This window comes from Calypte anna, chromosome 2 (assembly GCF_003957555.1).
Source record: "Calypte anna isolate BGI_N300 chromosome 2, bCalAnn1_v1.p, whole genome shotgun sequence".
Lineage (NCBI taxonomy): Eukaryota > Metazoa > Chordata > Aves > Apodiformes > Trochilidae > Calypte > Calypte anna.
Genome location: NC_044245.1, coordinates 3,324,790 through 3,347,223, shown reverse-complemented (window position 1 = coordinate 3,347,223; position 22,434 = coordinate 3,324,790). Strand labels below are relative to the sequence as shown.

At 42.9% G+C, this 22,434-nt stretch overlaps 1 protein-coding gene across 5 annotated transcripts in view; it reads right to left on the bottom strand.

Moving 5' to 3' along the window:
• OBSCN (obscurin, cytoskeletal calmodulin and titin-interacting RhoGEF) overlaps nt 1-22,434 on the bottom strand; it is a 216,830-nt gene that overhangs the window by 37,994 nt on the left and 156,402 nt on the right. For all 5 annotated transcript variants that reach the window (XM_030445973.1, XM_030445974.1, XM_030445975.1 and 2 more), the window contains 6 exons: nt 21,068-21,181; nt 20,209-20,376; nt 19,843-19,945; nt 19,128-19,257; nt 18,087-18,192; nt 345-602 (listed from right to left, as the gene is read on the bottom strand). In XM_030445973.1, coding sequence (XP_030301833.1) covers nt 345-602; nt 18,087-18,192; nt 19,128-19,257; nt 19,843-19,945; nt 20,209-20,376; nt 21,068-21,181 — 879 coding nt within the window. The remainder of the gene's footprint in view (nt 1-344; nt 603-18,086; nt 18,193-19,127; nt 19,258-19,842; nt 19,946-20,208; nt 20,377-21,067; nt 21,182-22,434) is intronic.

Below are 22,434 nucleotides of genomic sequence, written 5' to 3'. Positions count from 1 at the left end.
AGAAGGGATCCCACCCCACCTTCACCCCACAGAAAATCTGAAGCAAGTCCAGGATCAAAAGTAGGGAAAATCCCCAATCTCTCCATTTTGGGCAGGTGATGAACCAAACTACATCAGGCACAGTTTTCTAACATCTTATCCCACAAAAATATGCTTGAAGCTTGTGTCTAACCTAACCCCAACCCACAGCCCTGTGTTTCTTTGGCTTTTGTCTCTTAACCTTCAACTGCTCCAACCAACGAAACCGAAAAACGAGGGGAAAATCATTATTATTGGCACGTTCAGTATTTTTTGTCTCTCTCTTGACTCCCATGGGACATTTCCCACATTCATCCCAAACCTACCATGCCCTCCATCAGCCTGGGTTTGGGTACTGGCTTCGTGAAGTAACACAGGTGACCTGGCTGCTGTTTCTGAGTGATCTGAAGGAACAGCCCCAGGAATGCCAAGGCCACCAGCTCCTCCTTGCATGCCCAGGGGAAGAGTCACCAACAGGGATGCTGAGTCCAAGAGTTTCCTTAGGGCTGTCTTGATCTCCTGATCAGCACGTTCAAGTGAGGCCTGGACAGTAGTCTTCATCTCTGGCTGTGGGGAAGTCATTCCTACAGACAAGAAGAACAACTTTTCTCTCTTCAGGGTAAAAAAAAAACAAAACAAAAAACCAAACCAGCAGCAGAATCCAACCCATGGAAATATTTGCAGTTGTGTTGTTTTCCCTTCCTAGACAAGGGAGCTGATGCAGAAATGCTTATTTCAGCAAGGAGGAATGTAGCTAAGGCTGAAAATAAGAATGCTGGCAACACAAGCTTCAGGAAGAGAGATCTCAGCAGGTTGAGGACACTGCACCACCACCCCCCCCTCCAACCTCTCCCCAGAGAGCAGAACAAAACATCCATCTCCCACCTCAACCCCACCTTGGCTGCTCTGCCAAAAATACCTTTATTTATCAGTGAGGGGAGCCCAGCAGTGACCCAGGGCACTGCTACAGACCCTGTCTGCAAGGAGGATGAAAATCTTACAGGGAAGAAGGAGCTGAGTAGGTACTTGCCTCATTTTGGAGAAGGGCACTGGAAGGAAGGGAGGGAGGGATGCTCTGCTTCGTGACTCTGGAAGTCCAAGAAGGTGACAGAAAACTACTCCTTGCTCTAGAGTAATATATTTATCCTGCTTTACAAGATTTGAATAGTTTTTGCTGTGCTTTGGACTCGAAGGCACCTGAGATTTTTAAATTTGCCCTGTGCAAGATAGTCTAGAAGTGAAGTGACCTGGCCTGTGCGCTACACAGAGGGAAGATCCAGCTCCTGTCTCAAGAAACTCATGGTCTTGGAAGCAGAGAGGAGGCTACAGTTTCCCACACAGAAAAAAAAAAAGATTTTCAAGCAAAAAAGCCACCCAGGAGACAAAGTCCACAGCTTCACCCCCACTCAGCACTGGCAGAAGAAGTTAGGATAGGGTGGGATCATAGGAACCTTAGGAGCTCACCCCATCAAATCTCCCATTGCAAATTGTGAAGAGGCAGAACAAAGGCAGAGAAGACACCTGGGGAAGCCCTCAAGTAACCATGAAGAAGGCAAGATGTGTGTCAGATTAAGCTAATTCCTCAGGTTCATGGTGTGATTGCTTGCCAAGCAGGAGTGCAAACCCAAACCATCGTGTGGGCCAAGAAAAAAAGCAAGAGCACTTTCATGCAAATGGCTCTGTTGTGTTTGATGTCACCAACACAGGAATGTGTGCTCTAGCTGTTTTGATTCTACTCTTTTCCTGGCCTTAAGAAAGTAAATTCCCCTAGGCAGCCCTCAGCAGGGAAAGTTGGAAAAAAGCTGTGTTTGGATCATCCCCCTTTGAAAGCATCTCACTTGGGTTTTGCTTTCAGTGTCCTTCCCATGAGCACAGAGCTTGTGAAGTATTTCACCTCTGGGTTTGTTAATGGAAAAAAGCAAGTTTTGCCTTTTGACTGCCCATCAGTGTCCATGGGCTGAGTGGAAGAGCTTTAAGTATTTCCCCAGATAAACATTTTCCTCCCCTGGTGTTTCTGCTGTGGTTGCCACCAGCTGGTTCTGTCCCAACAACTGCAATGTTTGGACAGGCATGGAACACACTCAGCATCTCCCAAAGAGCAAACATATCCCCAGGTTGGATATAACCACAGGTTCTGCTCATACCAACACTTTTATCCCTGTTTCCACCCTTTTTAGGGATGTTACAAACTATGAGGAGCTTCGGCATTGGGTGCATCAAACAGATGCCACAGGGATATGTGAGGAACAGTTTCCCAGTTCCAAAATCTCAACATTTCCACCCCACACGTCCAGGAACCAAGAAGACAAGACTGACATATTTGGAAGTCCCTGTTCAGCCACAAAGAAGGAGCCAAGATGATAAGCATCACTCAGAATTATTGGTTCATATCTCTGGGTTGGATTTTTAACCTAAAAAAAAGCTCTTGCACTTCAGCACTTGTGAAGCTGTCATAAGAAGCTGAGCTAGAGCCATATCCTTGGGTTGCAGCCCAGTTCCTGCTGAAGTTGGTGGGAAAAGAGGAGAATCTGATGGATTATTGAGTGCTATGAACAGAGAACAAAAACCCAGGGAGTTCAGTGACAGCTGATGCAAGACATTTATTGGTATGAACCCAACATCTAACAGCGTATCTTGCATTTGATGGTTTTGATTTGGGCTTTGCTGTGTGGTGGTTTTGGTTTCCTTTTTGGTGTGTGGTTTTTTTTTTCATTTTTTTATCTCAAGCAAACTGAAGTTTCCACTTTATTAATACCCATTTACCTGCAGGAATTTTAGTAAAGCATTCTCTGTATGTTTGAATCTACAAGAAAGAAACCCCCACACATCTCATTAGTTATCTACACAGTTTAATCACTTACAAGCATTATTTTTAACCTCTAGGAAAATATTTTGAAATTATATGTAATGAACTTTTCATAAACCATTCACTTTTTGAAGGAAATCCTGCATGAGATTTAAAAAGTCCTTTGAATTTATTCTCTTTTGCTTAAATTTCAAGAGAAAATGTAAACAGATGTTAATCACTTTGGGCTAACAAATAAAAGTATAGTTATTTCTTCTATGACCAACTGAACTGCAAGCTTTCAGCTTCTTTAGAAAAACCTGAGCATTAACCATGACAGAAGATAACCTCCACATCCTCCCTTTATACATTTTTAGTATCTTTTGGATAAATGGTTTCAAAGATTATCATAGGGCAAATTCTGTTCTCAGCAGTACCTGTAAATCCCAATCAAAGCCATGTGGCATTATTCTAGCTTGATACTGCAATAACTGAGGTCAGAATCAGCCCCAATTAAAAAAAAAATAAATCAGTTTCAAAAGTCTTTCTCTGTTGTAGGTCTGTTACTTTCCAACATACAGTGCAATATATGAAAAAAGCACTAATATATATCCAGCACATTGCTTAACTATAAAACAAAGAGTATAAACCAAGGAGATGTTATAAAAAATGGGAGAGTAGCATAAAAGAGGCTTGATTTCTTTCACCACACAAAAATCACTGGAAAAGCATCCTGTATCACTAGGGTAGTGCACATGGGATTACACATAACAACCTCTTTGGATGTTGAAGGTAACAGGCTGTGAAATCAACATGTTCATTGTAGTCAGTGCATGAACAAGGTGCAGTCACAGAAGGAAAAAGGAAAAAAAAACAAAACAAAACAACCCCACTGCCTTCTTTTCTACAAGCACCTTTTGTGAATTCAATCCCTGTTAAGCAGGAACATTGCCCGGAGGACTCCAGAAATAACCTTCACAATTTTACCTGGCTGGGAAACACTGAAGCCACATCACACACCAACAAAGCACAATCTCACTCAGTCCTCTCTCTTCATGCTCTTGTTAGTAAATTCCCCTGGGTCTGAGCATTTCCAGGTCACCAGCTAAACGAGGACCTTTCCTATGCTGCTGATGCTGCACAACTCAGCTGGGAAGGGATACGGGGATTTTTCACCCCACAGCACTGCCAGAGAGAGAGGGCCAGTGCTTGGTCCTACTGAGATCAATGACAAATTCCACCTGGCTTCAACTGGGACCAATTTATGGGCCCTTCAGCTTTCCAGGGCTGAGCAATTTGTTGAAGGTTTAGTGCAACATCCTTGTTCGGTGAAGCCAACAGGAATGGGCCACTCTCAGTGCATCTTCCCCTTAACCTTTTGCTGAGATGCAAAAGCTCCAGAGAAACTCCCCAGAAGGCATTACACCTCAACATAGGTGGTTTCCTATTTGCTGAGCTACAAAAAAAAAATCCAGAGAATCTCCCCAGAAGGCTTTACACCTCAACACAGCTGGTTACTCTACTGTGATGCAATTGCAACTGACAGTGCTCCCAAGCAGCCCTAACACACCTCGTGGAGATGTATTTTTAAACCAGGCATTTATGTCAAAAAATATTCCTTTAATTTCCTTTTTTTTTTCTTTTTTTTTTCAACTGTCTCTGTGCTCCTGCTGCTTTGCTGTAGCTCAGTGGTGAATTCCTCTTAGCACATTTATCCATCAATCTTATATCCAATTATACACTTCACCACTGGCCTGTACAGGAGACCAAATGTTCTTCCAGTAATATTTATTGACAAATACCACATTTGTGGCTCTTTATCCATGTTAGGATTGGATTATAGATGCAGCAGAGCAGCACTTCAGTCTGCTGGTGCACATTAGGTAAATTATGTTTTAAAAGATACAGTTTATAAGTCCACTACACTAGAATGTGGAATAATGAGAGCTACATCTTTAGACAGCTAGGAAGTGGACTTGAAAATGCAGTCATTTAAAAAACCTGGACTTTTTGTTTTGTTTTACTGAAAGGAGAAGACAACAATGAAATCCTTGCTTCCTCAAAGGAGCAGGAATTTCACCACTGACTTCAGTCCAATTAGGATTTCAACCAAAGGGTCTGAGTAGCCCTTTGCATTCTTAGTAAACGCAGTATTTTTTTTGTGTTTCATTCCATGGCAGAGTTTTAAGTAATCTAACCAGGCTGTCACTGTTGAAAGGTTTCTGAAGATGTTTTGAGAGAGCTAATTTGTGTCAGAAGTGTACAGCAGAGTCGAAGCAATCTGAAGTTTCATGGTTCTTGGGCACACAGTGACAGGAGATTGCTGTAGTTGGAAAGAGTCCTCCTATCCTGGGCTGCTGAAGGATGCTGAAAAGCTTGGGTGCTTTCACCTTCTTGCCACACCATAATTTATAAATTATTGGTGCTTGAAATAATTCTTAAGTTCCTGGACAAAACCACACTTCTTTGTTCATATTTCTGTCATAGGCAGGAGAATTAGGCTTTTCCTAAAGCTACCATCAGTGCTCCCCTATGGAATGATATATGTTCACCTCGACCAAAGCTTCTAAAATGACAAACTGTTCTTACAGACATGTTCCCTTTAAGACTGGAAAAGCTCGACAGACCCTATTTAAATATATTTTCCTCACAGGTATTCCCTCGTACATGCCACCTTGTAATCTGTGCCACCAATTCCCCTCACCTACAACAATTTTGGTTACTTAATTTTATTTTTTTATTTATTTTCTGAAACAGTGCTTTCGTTTGCTGGGAAGGCCACGCTTGCATCTGCTCAGCTTTGGGAGAGATCTTCTGTGCTGATGTGCAAGGTAACGGGCTCGCCGACAGTCCCGTAGCTGAGGGTTCTTGTGGAAACTTCAGTTTTATAGCTTGACTGCCCACTGTCTGCTGAGAGCTGGACTTCAGTGCAGAAAGATGGTTTCACTGTGAAAGAGGGACCAGGAGAAGCTGCTGCTGCATGCACGCCAGGCATCACCTCCACGTGGGCATCACTGACATGGAAGGAGATGTTTGAGGGGCCCACGGACTGCACACCGGTTACTCTAGCTGCTGACATGAACATGCTCCTGGGAATGTGCTCCTCAAGCTGGCTGAAAAATCTTTGTCTGGGCTTAGAAACCACGGGTCTGCCCAGATTCAGCAGCACTGGCTTCCCAATCATTGGGTCATTGATCTCTGTCTGGAGCACAGAGATCTCGCAGGGTTTATCCGCCTTACGGTTCTGCTCGTCGCACCCGTATGTCTCTCCTTCTTCAGGGACATAATCTTCCAGATCCTCCAGAGTTAATACTTTGCCATTGTGGGTTAAGATTTTGAGGTCCCGGTTGCTCATGTCATCTGCCTGTAGCTCCTCTGGTTCATCAACTATCATGACATTCTCCTCTTCTGGAAGGACGTCGTGTACGACTTCAGGCACCTCCTCTCCAACAGACCAAGAAACATTTAAGGCATCAACCTCCTCTGCAACCTCTGGGCTCACTGGGGAGAAGAGAAATTTGTGCTGGTTTGGAGCTGTTGCCTCAAAGCTGAAGATCAAAGGCTCCCCCCCACAGGCAAGCAGAGGGGAAGTGCCATCTGACCCATCACAGCTTGTTTCCTGGGGGAAGTTCTTGCCTTCAGTTCCATAATCCATAAATAAATTATTTCCCGGTTGTTCAGCCCCACATGGGAAGTTGCTGTCTTCATTGCTGACCTGAGCTCCTTCCTGCTCGGATGCATACACCAGGAGCTGGATACTGGCTTCAGAGAGACTGTCATCAGGCAAAGATTTTGCCTGTTCCACCAATTTATTGTTTGAGTTGTTGGTGTTGGGATCATCTTCTGGGGAGCGCCTGGGCCTTGAGCTGGGCAACGTGAATGTTGTCACTCCAGAGTCATCTTTTTCTTGTTTTGCTGGGGAAGATCCTCTTTTCCTTACAGGCTTTGGGGATTTTTTCACCTTGAATTCAATAATTTCTTCCACTTCGACCCATTTGGGCTTTTTCTCTTCCACTTGGGTCTCTACGACATCTTTAGCTGCCGCTCCTTGCCTGTCCTCTGGTTCTGTGACATAAAGCATGGGGACAGCAGACTTGGGGGTTGCCTCCTGCTCGTGCCTGTGGATTGGCTGCCTGATCTTTGAAACATAAACTGGCTCTGGAGATGCCTCTGCTCTTGGGGACCGGGATGGAGAATGACCTGATGAAGAACGTGCAGGAGAAACCCTTCCCCTTTGCCTTGGGTTCTTCACCACAGTGGTTATGGTTTCCTCTCTGATGACAGAAAGGGTTGAAATGGAGTTGGCAGGCAGATGAGACTCTTTTTTTTGGGGAGGGAGCCACACTCCATCAGCACATGCCATTGTTGGGCAAGGAGCTACAGTGGGGTTAGTTTTGTCAGCACTGCAGCTTTGGGTGAAGCGTGTCATTTTTGGAAGGGATGCACACCCAACACACACACCCCCATGCCCATCTCCACTTACTTTCTGATCCAGAGGAAACCTCAGAGTTCTTTCCCTCAGGTGGATCCTAGCTTCCTGAACCTCCTCGAGTGCATGAACACACAAGGAGCTCATCCAGCTGAGAAATGTCCTCCAGATTCTGCTATATTTCATGTGCTTGTGTTGACCACCTGCTATGCTAGTTTGGACCTATAGAGTAGTTTCACCCAAAGATTTTAAACACCCAGGAAGTTTAACCTTTTCCTGAATGTCTTTAGCTCAAATCTTGGCTTTGTCAAACTCAATAACAAAATACCCTTCATTACAGCAGAGTCAGTGGTTTTGTCTTCTTTAATAAATGTAAGACATCTCTAACTTTTTTTGTTGTTTTTGTTGCTTTTGATACCAGAAATCTGCATTTTCACATGCAGAGCAGTTCTATTAAAAGGGCATTAAACATTTGGAGGCCAAGAAAAGAAAGTTACAACATTTACTGCAGAAATTATCCATGCAAAAATGTACTTATTTTTACTCTCTATGGAATCCCAGAATTGCAGACTGGTTTGGGTTGGAAGGGACACCCTTGAAGATCACTTAGTTCCAACTCCTTACCATGGGCAGGGACATTCCCACTAGACCAGGTTGCTCCAAGCCCCATCAAACCTGTCCTGGATCACTTCCAGGGAGAGGACATTAACAACTTCCAGGGATGAGCAACCTGTTCCAGAGTCTCACCACCTTCACAGGAGAGAATTTCCTCCTAATCTGACCTAAATCTCCCCTCTTCCAGTTTAAAGCCTTTCTTCCTCATTCTATCACTCCAGGCCTTTGCCCAAACTCCCTCCCCACCTTTCCTGTACTGGAAGGTGCTCTAAGGTCTCCCCAGAGTCTTTTCTTCTCCAGGATGAGCAATCCCACCTCTCCCATTCTGGCTCCAGAGCTGCTCCAGCCCTCTGAGCATCTCCATGGCCTCCTCTGGACTTGCTCCAACAGCTCCATGTCCTTCCTCTATGGACACAGTGCTCCAAAGCAAGAGTTACACAAGAGCAGAGTGGAGAGGAAGAAAAACCTCCCTGGACTTGCTGGTCACCCTTTTTTTGATGCAGCCCAGGCTGTGGTTGGCAATCTCAGAATTACTGCAGGCACAGCCTGATCCTACAGCCACCCCCAGACACAGCAGGGGAACAGCCTCGAGTTGTTCCAGGGGAGGTTTAGGTTGGAGACTGGGAACAATTTCTTTGTGGAAAAGGTTTTCAGGCCCTGGCCCAGGCTGCCTGGTGCAGGGATGGAGTTCCCATCCCTGGAGGGATTTAAAAGTTTTAGAGATGTGGTGCTGAGGGACCTTAGTGGTGGCCTTGGCAGTGCTGGACTTGATGATCTTAAAGGTCTTTTCCAACCAAAATGATTGTATGACTCTATGATTCTATGATTACAGTTTCTCAGCATGTTTCTGCTGGCCTTACTTTAGATTTTTTGAGGTCTCCAAAGCCCTCAGGACTTCTCAGCATTCCTGCATAAACACACAGCTTGTGGCAAAAATAATCTGCTCCCATTCCAGGACAAACTTTAAATGAGGTGCAGGTGAAGTTGAATCAAATAGCTTTAAAAGCTGGAAATACCTAAACTCAAACTTCAGTGCTGTTAATCTGTCTATTTAACACAGATTTTTTCCCTGTAAATTTTTCAGTGGCATATCTTACATGGAAAAGCTTGAAAATAAAGAGAGTGGTGTCCTTGCAAGAAGAAGGAAGCTGATGCTCTACAGTGGAGCTAAGAGGCAAAAATAGTTTTCTTTGTTGAGATTCTGTCCCAGCTCCAAGCAATGGGATAAAACAAGAATTGTAGTGTAAAGACCAAGGCTTAAAGTGAGGTGGAATTATTATGAATTAAAATAATAGCATTATTTTCTTTCCTTCTCCTCACCAGCCAGAGGTGACGAAGTCACCAGCTCTGCTCCCCAGCTCTCTCTGTTCTGGCTCTTCAGATACAGAGCAGGATGGAATTAGTCCTGGAGCAGGGAGAGCCTGTTTCTCCTCATGCCTTTATCTAACCATCATGGAATATTAATCCCCTTAAGTATATTGTAGCTTTTCTCATCTCTTGGTCTCACTTTTGGAGCCTGGGATTGTTTTCTCCTCTGGAGATCAGATTTCTTTCCACCATCAATCTCTCTCTTTGAGGATGTGGTGAAGTCCAGGACTGGATCAGCCACTGAGTAATTTCTTTCCTTCAGGAAAAGGAAAACTCTTTTACTCTTTCTCCCAGGTTTATCAGCTTGTTTCTGATCCTCTCTCCTTCCTTGGGCTTCTCTGCTCTCGGACACTGCTATAAAGCTTTGAGGTCTATGCAGAGTCTTCATGGTGCCTCTCTGAATGACACAAAACTAAATCATTTTGGGATGAGAACAAGAATTAACCTGAGTGTGTTTGCACCAGACTTTGCCCTACACTGCTCAACCCTGTTTCTGAATTATCTGATATTTTCTGCTACTTCAAAGCTACTTCTGCTCCTCAGCTCACTACAGGTTAAGGAGCATTGCAATGTCCCCTTGGAGAACTGTCCCCAGTCTGTACCTCACCACTATATCCCTTCCAGCTGAGGTCCATTTAAAGGAGTGGATGACCCCAGCCATGAGTAAAAGGAGGGGAATTTCTGTTTTGCTGTGATCCCATTCATAAATGTACCAACCCTAAGTTTAAGTGTTGCTTCCTCAGCTCTCCAGAGCAATAATCTGTAGTCTGGGGAAGAGTGGATGGAAAGTGCCTGGAGGAAAAGGACCTGGGGGTGTTGGATGACAGCAGCTGAATATGAACCAGGGTGTGCTCAGGTGGCCAAGAAGGCCACCAGCATCCTGGCTTGTGTCACCAATAGTGTGGCCAGCAGGAGCAGGGCAGGGACTGTCCCTTTGTGCTGCACCTCAAATCCTGGGGTCAGTTCTGGGTCCCTGAGGAGCAGAAGGACATTGAGGAGCTGGAGAGTGTCCAGAGAAGGGAATGGAGCTGGGGAAGGTCTGGAGCAGAAATCAGGAGCAGCTGAGGGAGCTGGAGGTGTTGATCCTGGAGCAGAGGAGGCTGAGGGGAGACCTGGCAGTGCTGGGTACTGGTTGGATTTGATGACCTTAAAGGTTTTTCCCAATGCAAATAATGCTCTGATTCTATGAATTAACGAGTCAGAAATTTGGAAATCAACTTAATGGTATTTTGCACTATTCTAATATTAATTAAACAATAATCAAACAATTAATTAAACAATAGAAACGCTGCTGCTTGTGCTGTGAAATCATGAAAGGAAAAGGAGGACCATGAGCTGAGGAGAGATGTAAAATAAAAGCATCTCTCCAGGTGATTTACAGGCACAGAGATGTAGACAGAGAAGATTTCCTAAGCTTTAGCCATGGTCTGGCTCTGAGCGATTCCTTTCTGCTCGTTGCTTTCTTGGCATAATTCTGAACGTGGTATTAAATAATAATAATAAATAATAGCTCTTAATTTAACTCTCCCATTGCTATCTGAGCCCTGGTCCTTGAGATAGTACAGGCAGAAACACCTTCATTTTCTGGTCTTTGCAGGGTAAAAAAAAATAATCTAATGACTGGAGATGTCAACTGGTCAAGAGAAGAGGGGCAGGGGCAGAAACTTTTCCTGCTTCTCCTGTCTCAAGGTGGAAGTCATTAGGGAGTGGGAAATATCTTCTTCTAAGCCCCTGGATCCAAATGATTTAAGTTTTCATGGGTGATAGGAAATAGTCAGCACAGAAAATAAGAGATAAAAGGCAAGCAGCTCTCAACCATATTTTAGTTGTCATTTTGCACATCTAACCATCGAACAGAAGGAAAAGAAATCACCTTTAGCATCATTTCCCAGCCAAGGATTGATTTTATCAATAACAGAAATCTTAAGGGAATGCATTGCCCCCAAACAAACCATTGTGTGGTCACCAGCTCCATCAGGACATGGTTTGATGGGCTTGGAGGTGCTCTGGGGACCCATCACAGGACAACGTGCTCCCTTCCAGCACATGAAATAATTCCATTACGCATTTAATGATGCTTAAAACCAAGAAATTACACGAAGGTTTTAATGGCTGATGGGCTTCAGACCTCCATGCAACTGAGAAAGCCCCATTTTTTGCTCCAATTAATCCAGATACATCATATGCACCCAATAAAAACCAGGCTCAAAGTATCAAGTCTCTATCAGGAGAGAATTTATCTTATTAAAAAAGAGACAGAAAGGGATAAAAATGTCCATCATCCTTCTGCTTTGTCGTAAAAGTTGTTTTTTTTTAAGAATTTAAAGCAGAAAGGCAGAAGAAATCACTTTGAGCTACGATCTACCTGTTAAATTTGGACATTTTTTCAAGTAGCCAGTTGTCAGAGCTGGTTTCTTTTCAACATCAAGAGCCTGAATCTTCCTCCTTAAACTCTTGTGCAACTTCAACAGTAGTCAGTGAATTTATTTCCCATGTCATATCCTAAAAAAACCCCCTGTTTCAGTCTGAATCTAACCCCAGTGCTGCTATTTTTTGTAAGATTTTTTTTTTTTTTTTTTCCCAGGTGGTCACTTCGCATATCACAGAATTCCATGAGAAGTGGAGGGATGGGAATGAACACACTTGCATGGCCAATAAACACAAGCTTGTTATTGGATCATGCAGAGGCAGCAAGGCAAAACACAAATGTTACCCCAAAAAAAAAAAAAAAAAAAAAAATCAGCACTTACATGATGATGGTTTTCTTGGGCACTTTAGTCTCTTGTTCAGTGACTACAAAGGAAACAGTATGAACAGCAAGGGGTTAAAGAAAGGCAAAAGCTGAAATGAGTAAATTAACTTTGCTCAGTTGATCAAAATAAACTGGAGTGGAAAAAACCAACTGTACCATCCCATCCATGCTTTCTGTGGTTATTTCCAGCATCATATTTACTGTCTCTGACCAAGAATGAGAGTTCAGAGTGCTCTCTGAATATTAAATGATTTAGCTTTGAAACTAAATGCTTTGTGGAGAACAATATTGCAAAATCTGTTTGTTCTGCCATGAGATTCTGATTTTTTTTTTTTTTTTTGGCAGGCCAAAGCTAGAAAACAAGGTCTTATTTTTTTTTATTATTTTTTTTCCCTATAATAAGGTAGTGATGGTGTGAGAAACCTGAAAATGCCCTGAGCTGGAAAATCCTGGAGAGATGAAATTCTGTAAACTGTGATTTCACTTCCTAGACAAAAAAATTTCCCCAAACACTGAAAGCTTTCCCAGCTTTGGTAAACTAAGTGCAAAATCCAAGCTGATAGTAATGAAAACTAAAGTCATTCTCATGAGTAAAGAAAATCAGCATCAAAAAGACCCCCCTAGAAAACCCAGAAGAGCCTTCTAAAACACCTATGCCTACTTCACCTCTTTTTTACCAGAATTTGCCATTTTTACTGACCTTTGCCCCATAACAAACTAGAAGCTATTGATGAATATGAAGAAAAGCAGTGATTTAATGCTTTGGCAAGCTCTTAAAATTGACATTTTTTTAAATAAGGAAGATACCATTAGAGGAGCTAACAGAGATTTTTGGCAGGTTCCCATCCTATCTGCTGGAATAAAATTAAGACACTGTTGGAAGGAGACTGTTCTAAACACACCCTGAATTGCTGAACCTATTTGAGGTCTAGAAAATACAACATCAAGCTCCACTTTTTAGTCAATAACATCTAAACCTTCAAAAAAAAACCAAACCTCAGACCCCCATTAACTAAATCTCAAAGTAACCTGTCCAGCAATTGGTTTCCAATCTTCCTGGCAGCCTATAATAAATAAATTCTGGCAATTTTCAGTTGCTACGATTGAAAGTGAATTTCAGCTTTAAAATATGTCTATGAAATCACATGGTTCTTGCCCAGAAAACCTACAGTGTCTCTTTTCTTTGTTAAATAACTTCTGATTAGTGCAACTGCACTACAGTTCCTATAGTAGTTGGAATAGTTTAATCTGATTTTCCTTCCACTTAACTTCCAAGGGCTCTCTCCTGCCCCTGGGTAAAACAACAAGCCCAATATAAGGAAAAATAATTTTGTGCATGTGTTGGTGTCAATATCTGAGCTAAAGGTCTGTGTTTTCTTTGCTGAGCCTCATCTCATTTCTGTGTCTAAAAACCTGGGATAATTTCCAATAGAATCAAAGGAGTTACTGTAGAATTAAATGGGCTTAAACAAAACCTGTTTGGAAATCAGAGCCTATACTTGGGGTCACTTAAGGGGAAGATTGTTTTCAGACCTTTATCTCTCTACACAGTCACAGTATAACTGTTTACTTATCCTTATTTAATATTTTTCCAAGGATTCCAAGCCTTTTTTAAATGGTGGAGTGATAACTCTACAGTGATGGAAGATGAACCGAAGGCTGCAACAATTTACTGCACCCAGCTTAGGAATTTTCACTGAGTTTTTAAGCCCTGAAATCAATATTGTGTAATTTTAACCCAACTTTTAGAGAATCTCATCAAGTAATACAATGAGATTAATCCATAAGCAGCAAGAGCACCAGTTCTGATGTAAAGTGGAATTAATTCAGTTGATTATACACCTAAGCAGAGGTGTTTTATTTATTATTACAATTAACAGGAACTGCACTTAGGTGATAATTAAATATATATTTCATGAAATCCCCAATGTTTGTAAGAGGGAGTCTCTTAAATGGGTTTTTTTTAAATGTTTTTTCTTGCAGTCCTCCCAGATGACATCAGCTGCAACATTTGTAGATGGAGCAGATGTCCAAGGGCTTCAGTATTCCAGAGTTGAGCAGGGATGACAAAGCTGTAAATGGCAAACAGTCCATGAATCCTGATGACTTGCAGTTTAGTGGATGGCAGATCAATTTTTATCTGTGCTATCCAAGGTGTGAGGGAGGATTTAAGCAATCTGAAGGATAGAACCACATGAAAGTAGGATGAGAGAATTTGGGTTTCTTTTTTATTGCTTTGTTTGGTTTGGTTTCTTTTTTTTTTTTTTTTTTTTTTTTCCCCAAGAGGGAAAATACTCTGCATCCGTTTTAGCACCAGATTTATCATTTCAACTTGTTCAAAAGCACTTTAGGAAAACAAGTTTTGCAAAGCAGGAGCCCCTGGTAAGCAGGTTAAAAGCTATAAGCATTAGGATCAGCCAGTGCTTCTACAGGAAACTCCTCTGGGGTTAATACATTAAATCATTGACTTACAAGTGATGAAACATTCAGGATAAGTCACTTCTTGTTGCTCTGAATAGGGGAAAAGTGATTTCTGGGCCTTTCTTGAAAATTTTAAATTGATTTCCTTAACTCACAGAAGAATAAATCTATTTTTTTCCTGCACAGCACAAGCTGCTGGGATAAACCACTTGGAAAACTGCTCTGTACCCATCCTTCTGCTGCTGCTCTCAGGAGATTATTCTGCTGCAGGGGATGCACAGATCTGAAGTGAGCCTCTAAGGCTGAGCTGAAAAGGAGCAACTCATGGACATAAACCAGCTCCCTAAATTGTGGGAGTGAAATGCAAAGTGTCTTGTGCTCTCTCAAAAGGAAAAAAATAAAATAAATCTGGTTCTCCAGTGACCAAGATGGTTTTAGAGGCTCTCCTGAATTTGACTTGAAAATCAGTTGGCCAGCCCAAAACTGAGACTGACCCACAATGGCAACAGAAGAAATAGAACAAGGGAAACATCCTGACTATTACCCCATCCAGGGAACTTAAAAAAGGTCAGGGGACAAACTTCTACACCCTCCTCCTTCAATAAAAGGGTAGCACTGGGAGACCTGATGCTCCCCTGAATTTTGGAGCAATTTTCCATCTCCACTTTTAGCTTTTCCCTGCAAGATGGGTATCAACAACCAAGGCAACTACAAAATTTATCCCAAACTCTGCATGAGACCTAATGCAAGACTATGAAGAGATTCCTCTAACCATGGTGAGTATTTATGGGTTTGGTTGTCTCCACTCACCTAGCTGATTCCTCCCCCTGAAATCAACTTTCTCATGACACATCCTGGGCCTGTCTGCCCAGGTGAGGATGCAATGCCTTTTAAAAACAGTAGGCTTTGTGTTTTCTTAAAAAAAGGAGTGAGTTAGTGAGCCTGGGATGAGGGAATTGCAATAGGAACATGTTAAAAAGGGATGCCAGAGCAAATCAGCCCAGATCATGTGTAGGTTAAGCAGCAAGGTGCAAAGCAGTCAACTTGAAGTCAAAGAGAAGGATCTTCTTCTTTTTTTATTATTTTTTTTTCTTCTTTGTTTGGTTTTTTAGTGTCTAAAATTCTTCCAATATCCACAGAAAACAGCATTTTAAAAGCAACTCTCCATTGACTTCAGTGCAGCAACCAGGTGGAGCTGAAGGCAGAATTCAGCATTTCACGCTCACAGCCCAAGCCATGGGTGTTCACAAGGGGACCCCTTAGTCCAGTGGTTTCCAGCCTTTGGGGATTTGGTCTTTCCAATGGATCAGCAAATCCCCAAGTTCTGAATTGAAAACTAATGACAAGGATTTTGGTTTGGAGACCTGTGGTGTTGGACTGTGGATTAGGTCAGGGCTTGGAAACCACTGCATTAATGGTGTCCCCCCATGGTGACAGGAGCTTTGGTTCAGTATAATAAACAGTCCAGAAAGGCAGGAGGAGAAAAACTAAAACATTTGCAACTAAAGCCCCTTGGGTGCCTCAGGAGACTCTGAAAATAGTTATTCACAGAACCAATGTTCACAGACTTGGACCCACTGTGAAGGTGAGCCAGGAAACAGACCCAGTATCTGTTTTCTGTTGTATCACACAGCAGTAGTGTTGTCCTCTTGGTGAAGTTACAAATAATCCCATTCTCACCAACAAAAAAAGATTGTAAGGATGGAAAGATAAAGCCTTCACGAGATCCATCCACCCTCCAGTTCTTTTGCCAGATGCACCTCATTTTTCCACAGGTGGATCAAAGCTGATAACTTTCTGAATCTCAGGAAAACAACAAATCCCTTCCTCTGTCAAGAGCATCGTTTCAGATGCATCCCTGATGCCAATCTTTTCAGAACAATCCTCTTGCTTCATGGATGAGCCTGCTCTTTGCTCCACTGCCCTGAAGCAGCTCTCCCTCTCTTTCTCCCTGAAGATGACTCAGAGATCTATTTCCTTCTCTATTATCAAATTCAAGCAATTGCACATCACGGATCAAAAGCTCTTTCATAACATTTCTGAAGCTTCCAGGCAAACTCCAATTATATTTCTTCAACCAAGCTCATGAAATTTCTAATTTATGACTGCAAGAATCACAGCACATGAGTAATTTGGGGCTGAACATAAATATTGGCAACCCCTGGAGCTGAGCAATGCTCCTACTACTCTTTTACAGCCCTTGTTTGCTTTTATAACATGTTCTGCTTTGGCTCAAAGGAACATCAGCAAGATTTGCCACCCTAACCTTGGTTTGCTTGTGTTCCTTTATATCCTGCATTCAACATTTTCTCTCTGTAGAGCATAGGAAGGACAAAGCATTCAAATACTTCAAGGATTATTCTGCTGAAGGAATTACAGTGTTCCTGGACTAAGAGCATCCTCCCTGTGATGTGTTTTGAGTGATTTGATGGGACTCTGGGAAAGGACTTCCAGGAAAGCAAGCAGAAAAACAAGACAAACAGATATATAGATCAGTTCTCTTCATGTACTCTTAGAGTCCTCTTAATGTAATGACACAACATCAGTGTCAGCAGAGAACTGGCCCAAAAGTCCATCCAGACCAGGATCCTGTCTTAGACAGGGACAGCAGAAGATGCCTATGGGAAATTATGGAAAAGATACAAGAGTACCAACATTTTCCTTGAATATATCTCTGGACTCTACCTCTAGCAGCTTCTTGATTCAGAATACTTTTGCATTTGAAAGTTCTTCCTTAAATGATGGTAATAACAACAATTATCCCCTGTTAAAAGCACAGCTGAACCCCTGCTATTATCACAAGACAATGTGAAAACACTGAAGATGAGGAAAGAAGGTCCTAAAGATGCTGACATACCACTGCTGGCCATGACTCCCATAACCACCTCTGACACCAAAGGTTCACTACCATGGAATGGGCTCTGTCTATCTTAGTCCTCTCTCTCTTATTCCTCAAAACAGGGAGCCATCTGTTATTTATTATAAATAATCCTTTGTCTGAATTATCTCCTGAACCCATGCTGGGAATCGTTTGAGAGACCTGTTCTTTGGTAAGAAGGTAACTTTGGGCAGTTGCATCCTAAAGGTGTTGAGAAAAAGATGCCTTGTTGGAAACTCAGCCCACCACACCCTACCAATCCAGGTAAAATGAGCAGAAAAATAAAGGAATACAGTCTACGACTACGTGGTGTCTAAAACCTGAACAGTCCTGGATAAAGGATGAAGTAATATTGCTCAGGACACACTGCTCTCAGGCATTCCAGATGGTCTTCAGTGGTATTTCAGAAATCATAAGATGCCTACAGCTCTACTTGCTGGCCCCTGTTTGGTTTTCAGCAGTATGTAACTCATGTTCTGACACATATTTTGAAGTATTCCAACAGGAACAGTAACATTCACTTTTTAATTTTTTTTTTTAACACCATTGGTGGTGTTACAAACCCTTCATTTGCTCATCCTTTTCCATATAATGCATTTATGAGCATTATATGCTGCAGTTGATTTGCCAGGTTTGGAAATCAACAGATGGTGATGGGTATAGAGCTGAGCAGCAGGATACCCATGCACATCTCCATGGACATACAGATAGGTGGACACCAACAATCAACATGGATAAGATGGCAAAGAGATTCAATCCTCAATGAGATGGTTTTAGGGTGATTCATGGACATACTTACAGAGCTGGTCAAGGTTCCTACCTTCTATGGTAATAGCTTGGTCTCCTCTCCTGTCCTGGGTCAGGGCTGCAGCACTGTGGTGGTAAAGTTCTGCTCCACTTTTTGCAGACCCTAATCTGTTCACCAGCTGAAGAGAATCATGCAGCACCAAATGAAACGTGGGGTGGTTTTGTATGATAAAACCTTCCTATGCTACCTTCCAAATCCCTTGGGATTACGTGGCAATAGAAATGGGTGAAGGTGAGACCCCAAACCAAAGACAGACTTGGGGTGAACACCTCGTGAGAATGCTCTGCCACAAGTGGCTCCCACAGACAAGTTACAGCACATCAGAAAACTTCAGCATTTGCAACTTACTCTGCAGCCTGGGACTTACTCCTGAGGCAGCTCCATCTCTACCAACAGGCCCAGATTCCTGCCATATGGCATTTAAGTGATACTTAAAGAGTGTTGGCTTTATGTACTTATTTATTTATCATCCATTAATCAACTGATCTTGCTAAAATTCTAGTGCCAGTCTTTAAATTATATCAAACTTACTAAAAATTTCTGTGGAACAACTGTGAAGTTGCTGGGATTCCTAAATCATGGTCAATTGTTTTTATTGCTGAGAGCTTATTACTACTTTATTACCATGAATGCATAGATGGTGACTGTATTTTAGAAACTATTTTACACCACATTTATTTTAGTTCATATTTTATTTCCATGCATGCTTGCTAAATAAACAGGAATTTCAGTGGTTTAGACTTCTAGTTAGATTTAATTTCTTTATTTTGCTTTTGGATGGTTTCTTTGTAGTGGCATGAATCTGTTCTAATTTAAAGACAGTCCAGAAACAACATCTTACATCAAAATGATCCTAAACTTTGTAAGAGGTACTGCTAGAGATCTGGATCTGAATTGAAGCTCCAGAAAAAAGCTCACTCAGTTATTATTTGAATATTCTGAAGCCTTCAGATGTCCACCATCCAGATCCAGCTCAGGAGAAGCTGACAGTAACATTTATCCCCCTACTTGTGTCATGTCAGACAGGAGATCATTAAATCTATCTGAACTTACCTCACATTCATAGTGTCCCATATCCTCATTGGAAGGGTTCCTGACCACCAGGACTACTATACCACTCCGTGGCTCACTGAAAGTCTGGTATTTACTTGAGTCCTTCAACATTACACCATCTTTGTACCACCTGCATGTGGAAAACACTGAGTGTAAGCCACGAAAAATTATGCAGGGTCAAGAAGTCCTCAGCTCACCCATCCATCTATCAGAGCAGAGGGTGAAAAACTCAAGAGCTGGGCATTAGACAAAGGTTTGGAGCCTGGAAAATGGGTTTACAGGTGGGCAGATCTTGTGGATAATAAACTGCACAGGCTTATGAGATGCTTCTCATCTCAAGAAGCTGCATGCAGGGAAAAGGACTTCTGATCATTGTGAAGCTCTGCTGAACTTTTTGTTTGACTACACCAGGTTGACTGATGATAAAATAAATTCAAATGATGAGGAAGGGAGGATACAATAATGATAAAATAGTGTCAGGGCATTTGACCTGATACACTCCTGTGGCAGGTTATCTTCTGTAGGTATTTTGAGATGCCAGCTAGAATAAACAGCTGAAAATCTCAGGAATGTTGGGACTGGGAAGAGACAACATTGGGGTGGGGTGAAGGTGGAAGACACAGAGAAGAAAGGATCATAACCTTGAAAGAAAGGGCTGGAGACTCTTGTGCCCATGCAAAAGAAGACAAGATTTGTTCCAGTATGAAGAACTGACCTGATCTGAGGCCTTGGTGCTCCTTCTATAGTACAAGTAAACTGAACATCTTCACCCTCCACAAGATAAGCATTCCTGACCTTGTTGACAAACCGTGGTGGCACTGCAAGACAAGAAATCTGATCAGGTACCAAGGATGTGTCCCTGACTGCATCATTCTTAGGACATATGCAAACAAGGCCCTAAAAACCAAATTTTTTTCACCTAAGAACAGTTGGCTACATCTGTTCATCAAAAAAAATCTTTTTTATCCTATTATCCAGTGGATGTTATACAGAACATCTGAAATATCCTAATACTGGTGTTTAAGGTGCCATGGACTCATGGCAGACTTCTCTAAACCAATGGATCTGTGCAGGGCTTTACCTTGGACAAGAATCTTTCCTAAGGTACTGGCATTTCCAGCAGGACTGGAAGCAAAGCACATGTACTGTCCTGAGTCAAGCCCTGTTAGGTTGTCCAGGATCAACGTGCAGGAACCATCAGGGTCTTCTATTATAATGTGGTGGGGATCCACCTCCACAGGTTTTCCATCTGAAAGGGGAAAAAAAGTCACAGTAAAGAGTTTAGTACCAAAAATGTTTTCTCCTTGGGGACTTCAGCCTGAGGGAAGTTCTGAGATGGTGTTTGCTTTATTGCAGCTGATGTTGGTAGTTGAGGAATGAGCTTTTTGTTGTCCTCCAGCTCCCTCCAAAAGAAAGTGCTCTGGAAAAGCACTTTTGGGGGACCTCATCCATCAGCAATCATTATTTAAAAGTTAAATTCTCCCTGATTATGTGATGTGAAGGTGGAGCTCTGATTTCCACCCAAAGGAACCCCTCAAGTGGCTGTGAACCTGCAGAAAACATCTTTACAAGGCGTGAATTTATAGCAAAGCTGCTTCCTCTGCATCACAGTAGTTCTGGGAAAAAAATAAAAGTTTGTCCACACAGCTCTGGTGCTGTGATGTGGAAACATCTGAGCTAGTTCCAACAAGTTACTTATTTCCTAGAAGCTGCCTCACTGCCACAAGATGTGGATTCCTACAGCCTAAGAGGAAAACCTGAAAAATTTGGGTACATCAGCTCACAGGAAGATCTGCATTACTTGGGTGGTTTAGTAGCTAACTTTAAGATGACTTGGGTAGTTCTAGGTGGTCAGTAGTTAGATTAACTACTAACTAATTAACACAAATCTAGGCAGAGCAGACACCAGGAGGGCACATTCCATGACTTGCTGCTCCTACCTTTGTACCAGCTGACAGACGGCTTGGGAGCTCCCACCACTTTGCAGGCCAGCTTGACTGTCTCTCCCAGCTCAGCTGTACAATCTGCCAGTTCTTCCTCAAAATCTGGAGGGACTGAAACACCAAAATAAGTGTGTTAGTCCAGAGGAGAGGTGCTTTGTTCAGAGGATGGCTGCTGCAAAATAAGATGAGAAGAATTCATGCAAATCCACGAGGTTCAGAATGGGAAGGTGAACAGATGCATTTAGAAGCTAAGGATTTTTTAGGTGACATAGAATCATAGAATCATAGAATTGGCTGGGTTGGAAGGGACCTCAGAGATCATCGAGTCCAACCCTTGAACCACCGTTGCGGTTGCTAGACCATGGCACTGAGTGCCACATCCAGGCTCTCTTGAAATATCTCCAGACACAGAGAATCCACTACTTCCCTGGGCAGCCCATTCCAATGCCTGATCACCCTCTCAGTAAAGAAATTCTTTCTAATATCCAACCTAAACCTCCCCTGGCACAACTTAAGACCCTGCCCTCTTGTCTTGTTGAAAGTCATCTGGCAAAAGAGCCCAACCCCCCCCTGGCTCCAATCTCCTGCAATGAGGTCTCCCCTGAGCCGCCTCTTCTTTAGGCTGAACACCCCCAGCTCCCTCAGCCTCTCCTCATAGGATCTGTGCTCCAGTCCCTTCACCAGCCCAGTTGCCTCCTTTGGACCTGCTCCAGCACCTCAATCTCCTTCCTGAGCTGAGGGGCCCAGAACTGGACACAGGACTCAAGCTGTGGCCTCACCAGGGCTGAGCACAGGGCCAGAATCCCTTCCCTGGACCTGCTGGCCACGCTGTTCCTGAGCCAGGCCAGGATGCCATTGGCCTTCTTGGCCACCTGGGCACACTGCTGGCTCCTGTTCAGCTTCCTGGCAATCCAGACTCCCAGGTCCCTTTCTGCCACTCTGTGCCCAGTCTGGAGCTCCCCATGGGGTTGTTGTGGCCAAAGTGCAGGACCCAGCACTTGGACGTGTTGAACCTCATCCCGTTGGAATCAGCCCAACTCTCCAGTCTGTCCAGGTCCCTCTGCAGAGCCCTCCTCCCTTCCAGCTGATCCACACTCTTCTCCAGTGACCCACATTTTCTGGGCTATTTTGCTGGGAAATTACATTCTCCAGTTATTGATAAAACTGCATGAATATGATGACAAGGAATTGAGGAACCACTTCAGCCTCTGACTTAGATTCTCCATCAAAAGCAATCCACATCACTTGAAACAGCCAGGGACAGCCAGCTTTTCTTAGGCCACCAATTTGAATTTTTCACAGGAAACAGACATTGAAGAGTAATTAGAAAGTTAATCATCTGTTCTGCTGTTCTCCCAAAACCT